General features: G+C 36.4%; 1 protein-coding gene across 1 annotated transcript; it reads left to right on the top strand.

The window, feature by feature from the left end:
* The first annotated feature begins 2,612 nt into the window (after positions 1–2,612).
* Positions 2,613–8,110, top strand: LOC139311257 (cryptic protein-like). The gene is made up of 6 exons (XM_070935656.1): positions 2,613–2,635; positions 3,213–3,262; positions 3,352–3,531; positions 5,064–5,178; positions 5,269–5,375; positions 7,977–8,110. The coding sequence occupies exons 1-6, from the start codon at positions 2,613–2,615 to the stop codon at positions 8,108–8,110; spliced, it is 609 nt and encodes a 202-aa protein (XP_070791757.1).
* Positions 8,111–8,469: the final 359 nt, after the last annotated feature.

Genomic DNA, 8,469 nt, shown 5'->3' with positions numbered 1-8,469 from the left:
GTGCCAATTATCTTATCTGATCCTCACAAATTCGAAATAAAGTGATTCAATCTTATTTTCACTTCGAAGAGAAGACAACTGAGGCTAGAATGGTTTATTAAATAAAACTAAAATAGATTTAAACTTCTCTTATCCCAGCAACCAAAACCTGAGATCCTCAAAGAACTGAACAAATATTTACCTATATTTGCATTACCAAATTACAGAAACAAATGTAAAATATCTGAACTAATGAGATCTGTATCTTTCCTTAAGTATCCAATTTGCATTCATACAGTAAAAATCTATTGTAAAGTAAAATACATTAAAAATAACTGCCTCCCACCCCTCAAACTGACTGTACCTTTTTACATTTAAGGCATTTAAAATATTAGCTATGTTGGGATGCACCTTTTTATAGCTTGCAGGGTTTTTTTTTTCCTTAACAATGCCTTTTGTTTCTTTTATTGTTGCTGCTTTTTGTAGATGTATTACAATCTGAATTGTGTTGCTATGGGAAATATTTGGTTATTTTCTTTGAATGCAGGAGACTTGGAAGCATGTAACTGTACACTCTGGGTGAATCAATTCCATGTTTCCTGTCTCTTAATCATTGCTATATTCTAAATGTTGGACACTAAACTCCCAGTTGTGAGATGACGTGGCATATACATTTAATTTTTTTTTTTAAAATATGTGGGCTGTTCCCATGAAGTTCTTTATCCCCAAATTCATTGGGTTTAACCACCAACTGTTTAGGTGAACTAACCAGAATAGAATCTTTCAACTGGTGACTATTTTAGGAATTTGGGGGACAGGCTATGCCACGTATACAGGTAGTCCTCAACTTATGACCGCCATTGAGCCCAACATTTATGTTACTAAGCGACACATTCGTTAAGTGAATTTTGCCTCATTTTATGACCTTTCTTGCCACAGTTGTTAAGTGAATCACTGCAGTTGTTAAGTTAGTAACACGGTTGTTAAGTGAATCTGGCATCCCCATTGACTTTGTCAGAAACTCACAAAAAGTGATCACATGACCCTGGGACACTGCAACAGTCATAAATATGAGCCAGTTGCCAAACCTCCTAATTTAGATCATGTGATCACAGGGATGCTGCAACAGCCATGTGGAAAATGCTCATAAGTCATTTTTTTTCAGTACCATTGTAACTTTGAACTAAACAAACAGTTGTAAATTGAGGATTACCTGTAGATGCATCAAGTATAATTCATCAGACTCTACTATGGGAAAGTTGTTCCTATTGAAATGATGCCCAGATTCTCAGTCCCAGTTTTCTCAAGTTAAATTGAGGATACATTGAATTTTAAAGCTACTGAGGTTTAACTAAGTCTGTATCTGTTTCTTAAATGGCAGTTTGATTTTTCAATCACAAGCAAAATAAAGTCTTTGAGCATTTCCATGCCTGTAGCTACACACAGCACAAACATATTCTGCTGTTTTCCCATGACATGTGTTAAATTTTAACCCTACACTTTAGGAGTTCAAGATAGTTTATATGGGAAACCTACAAGGTAGTTCTTGAGTGGTGGTTGGCTGAAAGTCATCCAGTAAGCTTCCATAGCTGAAGGACAACATGAACTTCAGTTTCTCCAGTGCTAATCCCTCCTTGTCTGCATATCTTCTTAAATCTTCTTTAGCTGTTTCTCCCTTATTCTGGCATGGTCCAAGGGAAATCTCAAGATGTCAGAGGGCTCAGTGATCTGAAATAGAAACAAAAGAGGCCGGATGGTAAATTTCAGGTCCATTATTCTACTGTAGAGCAGGATCAGTTCAATTTCTGGTGTGTTTTTCTTAGGGTTAAAATTGTGAGTGCATAATTTATATTTTATGCAACTCCTTTTAAAAGACAAGCCACAAGTGTTTTTAAAACACTTCGTATTAATTAAAAAAATGGATGGCTAAATAATCAAGTTTTGAACCATCCTTTTCTTTGATGAAAAGCATGTCACCTTCTTCAGAACTATGACCAAACAATTGCCATATTTTATTATCATATCTGGAATAACTTTCTGAATCTCTATGATAACCAGTGGCAAAGAGTCTTTTACAAGGACATAGAAAAGGACATTTTCCTCTCTGTTGCATAGTAAACTTCACCTGCCTGGGGACTATTCCGCAATTTAAAAGTGCAGAGAGGCCTTGTCCTCCTTTGTACTTGACCTTCATCTCCTGCTCTTAAAAACTCAACTCAAACAAGAATGAAATATTATTGGCAAAGGTAGTGGCCCATTCTTCTTCTTCTTTTTACTGTAAAATAGGGCAATTTATCAGTACCAACCTACTAGTTGAAGACCAATGCTAGAAGACTCCTTGGGAAGGAGAAGCTCAATCTCCTGCTGTGTATGTGAAAGATTACTCCTCCCACAGCAAGTTGTGTTTATGGAGGGGAGGGGTAGGAACTAACCCACTTTAGAATCTAACTACAGAAGAGCTTCTAGATTTAGAAGGCATGTGCCCCTGAAGGAAATGAGAAACAGCTAAAAAAAGTTCTTCTCCTTATATTACTCCACCTAATCCCTTTTTGGGGTGAGCAGTCTGGACCACACTTACTTGGAAACAGCATTAGAACTGAAGTGGGCTTGAAGGAGAAAAACATCTTAAGAAAATGTATTGGAGGCAAAATACCAGGTAAGTTTGCATTATGATACCCTTATAATCGAGTTGTATTCAGTCATGCATCTTCTATTCTTTATATACACAAAGGCAAAATTGTAATCCATGTAGAAGCAAGAGATATAACATATTGCGCATTTTGGCTCTAGTGAGAGTAAAATATAATTTCCAGAGTTATTGTCTTTTTATAATACAGCGCTTTGCTTTGGTAACAGGGCTACAAATGTGATTTTGAAGCAATTATCTCAGTAACAAAGAAAAGAATAAAACTATTTAGCTGGGATCTTATAATGATGTATAATAATGTATAATAATGTTTCGTGCTGTAGTGGCTTAACCATACCCTAGGATTGTGTTGCTCTTAGAAAGAAGTCTCAGACAATTCAATTTGACTTTACTCTACTTTGTCCTAAGCATATTTAGCATCAGCTTGCTTTGTCTGTAATTAAATCTGCCTTCCTAAATATAATTATCCAGTAGTAAAATTCAATGAATTTTAATAGTACTAGTTTTTGGGGTGGGCTGAATGCCCTTTTCTCACACCTACATTCTTCACACTGAAATAACATCTGTGCATACTTTGCCTCTCCAGGTTTATTTTAACAATCACTCTGGTTTTGCAGAATATCAATTTTGGAGAAGGTGAGTAGTTTTCCCATAATTTGGTTCCAATTTTGCTTTCTGTAAAATGATGTACTCTCTTACGTTCTTCTTTGTTTGCATCCCACCAGGCCTTAAAAAAGACGATGACACTCCTGACCCTGAAGGAAAGGCGGATGACATTATTCAAAAGCATAGTGCAAAAGAGAGAGCCACCACATTAAAAGTCTTCAGTGTTATGAATCACAGCTCCGAGTATAAAAAGCAAATCCGGTCGAGACCAATTGTACCTTTCACTGGGCTAACAGAGAGTAAGTTACTTTCTTTATGCTTATATGCTCCCTAAATCTTGATATCTGAATTTATTATACCAACAGATTTCTCCAATCTAGTGCCTGTAACGCCAGTCAGCTGACATAGTTAGTATTAACATGAATTTAGCAGAGAGGCCTGGGTTCAAATCCTTGTTCTGCCATGAAATGTATTAGCCAATCCTATCTATAGTCATTTTGTACTACCTTTAATTCTAGGCATGAGGTTTTTAGAGCAAGCATTCCTTTTTACTTTTGCCCACCTCTGAGGAATGTGGTAAGGATAAAATATATGTTTTACAATAAAAATGCAATAAATACACATGAACAAATGGACATACAGTATGTCCATTGGAAAATCTGTTTCTCCAGAATAATTTCTTATCTGCCCTGGACAATAGACAAGGTAGAATGAGATTTTTTAAAATTGTTTTTTATTCAATTTTTGCATTGCCCTGCTCCCAGCAAGATGGGATTCTGCACTGTCTTTTGGTTAGTAGAATTTCTGCAGAGTTCAACTGCAATCCGGTGTAGCCTGTCTTTACACTGCATTGTGTGGGGGGGGGGCGAAGGGGGGGGCTGGCTGGCCATAATGTTATGAAATCTTTGTAAATAATATTACTAAGGCTTATGCTATAAGCTACAATCCTTATATACACTCAATTATATTCTACTGAGCCAGTGGTATATTTTTTAAAATAAATACCCAAGAAGCTGCTCTATAGGCAGTTAATCCTCTATATGTTTAGAGACCCTAAAACTTTTGGATGTTTAGGATTATAATTTGCATGTTTCTTCACTTGGAAATCTAATGGGGGTGACAAATTATTGTACTTTTCTGGCACCATTTCTGTAATGAGCTGCGACAAAAAGTAAGATCCAGTTGCTTACTTCTGGGAAATGTTGATCTCTCCATTTATCCAGGATTGACCTTAAAAAAAAATATTCATCAGCTCTACAGTTCCATTTGCAATAAGTCTTTCTGCCAAGCAAATTAGGAGATAGGCATATTGCAGCATAATGTTTTTATTATAGTTATACATGAATAGATATAGAATAGATATATATGTATATATACACGTGTATATGTATATAGAATATATACATATACATATATGAATGTTTTTATTTAGTTTAGCTAAAATAAAATGATAAATCTTTGCACATTGGGCAAAAGATAATGTTTATTTTCTTTCCATGGGTAAATATCAATGCTGCTATTTTCAAAACCTAATACGATTATTACGTTCTGCTGGAGAGAAATTTGCAGTTTGACATGAAGCTTCTGCAGTAGAACAAGTCATATGGAGGGAGCGGGGTGTTTGGCCATGCAGTAATCTCTAGCAGTTTGCTTTTAATCCTTATCTAAACAATCTGGGCTTAGCTGAACAAACAGCCTTAACAGGCAGCTAATTTTATGGTCCCCTTAAGGCCAATAGAACCAGGCCTTTGGAAGACTTGGCAAAAGCAAGTGAAAAAGAAGGTTCAAAGAAGTCTGTTTCTTTGTCAACTATGGGCTATTCATTTTTCAGGTCGGACCCTTAACCGGCACTGTTGTAAAAATGGAGGAACTTGCATTCTGGGCAGTTTCTGTGCCTGCCCCCAATACTTTGTTGGCCGATACTGCGAGCATGATGAACGGAAAAGGTAAAGAAGGTATACTTAAATGTTGGGGTGATTGTGGCTTGTCAATGAAACTTGGAAATAAGGTTGCGTCTTCTGATTTGTCATTGGCAGCAACTGTGGCCCATTGGTGCATGGAGAATGGATATGGAAGAGTTGCCAGCTCTGTCGATGTGCTTATGGCGTTCTTAAGTGTTTATCTGAACAAAGACAAAACTGTGGTAAGAAGATACATCACTGGGGGAAAATACGCCTGTAATTAATGAAAAAAAAAGAAAAGAAAAGAAATCAAGAGTCCTATATCTGAAACATGAACACATTTATAAAGTATAAATTATTCTGCAATGTGTGTGACCAGCCATACACTAAATAAATAGATATTCTGCAATGAAGTTTAGGTTATTTAACTGTCAGCCTTTAAGATGTCAATAGTTTTGTACTTCTCATTGCAAAAGACTAAAAGAGAAGCTATACATGAATTCTTATGGGCTATTCTTGAATTGTTGAATTTTTCTCACTGAGTTAAAATCCAAATACGATTTCTGTGAGCTTGCTGAGGTAGCGCTTTGTTCTATCTATCCACTTTATATGAAACACTTTCTAAAATGTCACAGCATTTGTCTATATAAATGGGGATTTTTTTCTTCTCAAAGAGGGTTTAGTGTAGCCACACCTTCTAGATCAGGTTTAGACAAGAAACGGCCTTCTCTGATGTTACAGATACTAATTCATAGTTGGTGGCCTAGGACTGAATTTTTAGAGCCACCCCTCCTAATGGCCCTAAGTCACTACCCGCTCTACCTGAATACAGGTAGTCCTTGACTTACAACTACAAGTAAGCCCAAAATCTATGTTGCTAAGTGAGACATTTGTTAAGTGAGTTTTGTCCCATTTTACGACCTTTCTTGCCAGAGTTGTTAAGTGAACCAAAGCGGTCGTTAAGTCAGTTACTTGTTTCTGGTTTACCCACTGACTTTGCTTGCCAGAAGGCCACAAAAGGTGATCACATGAACCTCAGGACACTGCAACCGTCATAAATGTGAATCAGTTGCCAGCTATCTGAATTTTGATCATGTGACCACAGGGATGCTGTGGTGGTCGTAAGTGTGAAAAATGGCCATAAGTCACTTTTTCAGTGATGTAACTGGTCAGTAAATGAACGGTTGTAAGTCGAGGACTATCTGTAATTGAGAGAAGCAATTATCATAATGATCCCTTCAGGGTCTTGAGTACTCATTGTTTTTTAAAGGTAGTTATACAGTATATCTCCCAAATTCAAATACCTTATTGTCTTTTCACTATAGGTTGGGCAATTCAGTTTGAAAAGGAACTAGCTCTACTCATGCCTACCTTCTATTTATATGTAAAAATGCACTATTATTATTTTTTACTGTGCATTCCCAAACCTGGGTGGAGGTAGGGGAAGAGTATTTTTTTTAAAACCCTCAAGTCAGTTTTGGTAACTTCCTGGGAAAATCCCTGCAGTTTTCTTGGCAAGATTCCAGAAGTAGTTTGCCATTACCTGCTTCCTATGCTGAGAGAGTCTGTCTGCGAAAAAAGCCCTTAAGAATATTTTTTCTCCTATATAACTGAGGTGACAGAGCTGTTTCTAGATATTCCTTGAAATTGTTCATTTAAAAAGCATCCACTCCCCCCCCCACACACACACATCTACATTTACAAACATCACAAGCAAACATTCATCAGATGAAGCAGACTTCTTGCAGGAGAACTTGTTAGCTTTTCTGTCCCTGCTGCAGCTGTTGTGGCACAGAAACCTTGGGAGGGACAGGACACACTTTACGTAAGAATTTGTCTCATACCACATTTATCCTACTGCTACTTTACATAAATGAGATCAATAAAGGAGAATATTTGTAGCTCAGGGATGAAATGAAGGGTCCTTGCTGCTCTCTGAGCTTGATTGTTTTCTTGTTAGAGTATCATCATCCAAACTAGGTAACATCAGTGCACTCATAAATGAGATGATTTAATTTTGTATTATCAGTCATATGGTCAGTTCAGGCAGTTATTAGGTCAAGCAATATACCTTTTTTTTGTGTGCCTTCAAGTCATTGTTCACTCCTTGACCAGTCCTTGTAGTTTTCTTGGCAAGGTTTTTTGGAAATGGTTTGCTATTGCCTCCTTCCAAGAGCTGAGAGAAAGATTTGTCCAAGGTCATCCAGTTAGCTTCATGCCTAAAGCAGGACTAGAACCAACTTTCTTTCCAACTTAATAACTTATCCACCACACCAAACTGGCTGTCTCAAATCACCTTATGTGAAACAAAATCTGTTGGAATGTTTAGTCAACAATATGTTATCATAGTTAAAGAAAAGCAAAAAAAAAATACTATCATCATGTAACATTTTTGTAAGCCATTTATCTAGCACCACTTTTCTTAATCTAAATCTTGCTTCCAGTAATCATGTTAGGAATGTGTGTGATTGCTAGTGAGTTCCAGTACAATATTTGATGGAGTCTTGTCAACAAGTTATAAGTGTTAATCTCATCTTGTTTTCTGTTTTCCTTACCTGGGAGGGAAGGGCCAAGAAGTACAATCCTTCTTAATTAGTGATTTGTATTTACTTTTGATTGTGATGTGATTAATGCTGATAAGTTACCATTAATTGGTTTCAAAGGCTCCTATGGGTCCCATTTGCACCTTTCCTCTGAGAATTCAACAGGCATTGACTTCTATCCTGTCTTATTTAGTATTTTACTTAAGTACTTCCAGAAGAGCTTAGAGGAAATTACTAAGTATTGTTGAAAGAATTTGTATGCAAATTTCCCTAACTAGCCATTCCCCCTTTTTTTCTCAGCTTTAAATAAAGAAGAGGAATTCATCTATTTAACTTCAAATTGTCCAAGATTACAGCAAACAATATGCTTTCTTATTCTTCTACTAGGCTGCTTTTTCACTTGGTTCAGCACAAAGGTTTTCTATCATCTTTGAAGCTCTCACTTATTTGGACTGGAAATCCTGCAGATGGATCTGCAGAATGCGAGAAGGCTAAAAACAAAGACTGTTGTTGCATTTCTACTATTTATTTACCTGTTTAACAGGAATGTTTTAGGATATTTACTTCTTTTTCATAAAATTCCAGTTAACATTTCTATGGTAAAATCACCCTTAATTACCTCATTCCAATAGTGTTTGCTAGATAATATCAAGGAGAAAAGATGCAGATGTTTTGCTATTAAGGATTTGTATAAAATCTAATTCAACTTTGCCATTTCTGCTGTCCCTCAAATAGTTGAATTTCGGCTCCCATATTAAAAATTGCAGTCCAAGATATTTCAAGAGCATCACAC

The sequence above is a fragment of the Pituophis catenifer genome, unplaced genomic scaffold (genome assembly GCF_029215685.1).
Source record: "Pituophis catenifer annectens isolate HBS135680 unplaced genomic scaffold, rPitCat1.0.hap2 SCAF_2, whole genome shotgun sequence".
NCBI classification, from domain to species: Eukaryota; Metazoa; Chordata; class Lepidosauria; order Squamata; family Colubridae; genus Pituophis; species Pituophis catenifer.
The sequence above is the reverse complement of the archived record's forward strand: the minus strand, read 5'-3'. Positions and strand labels throughout refer to the sequence as shown.

What these genes read in the sequence shown, in the direction of transcription:
- LOC139311257 (XM_070935656.1), top strand. Translation starts at nt 2,613, where the DNA reads ATGTATTGGAGGCAAAATACCAG. An exon ending in TATTGGAGGCAAAATACCAG is followed by an intron (nt 2,636 to 3,212) that starts GTAAGTTTGCAT and finishes TTGCCTCTCCAG; the next exon opens with GTTTATTTTAACAATCACTC. An exon ending in GAATATCAATTTTGGAGAAG is followed by an intron (nt 3,263 to 3,351) that starts GTGAGTAGTTTT and finishes GCATCCCACCAG; the next exon opens with GCCTTAAAAAAGACGATGAC.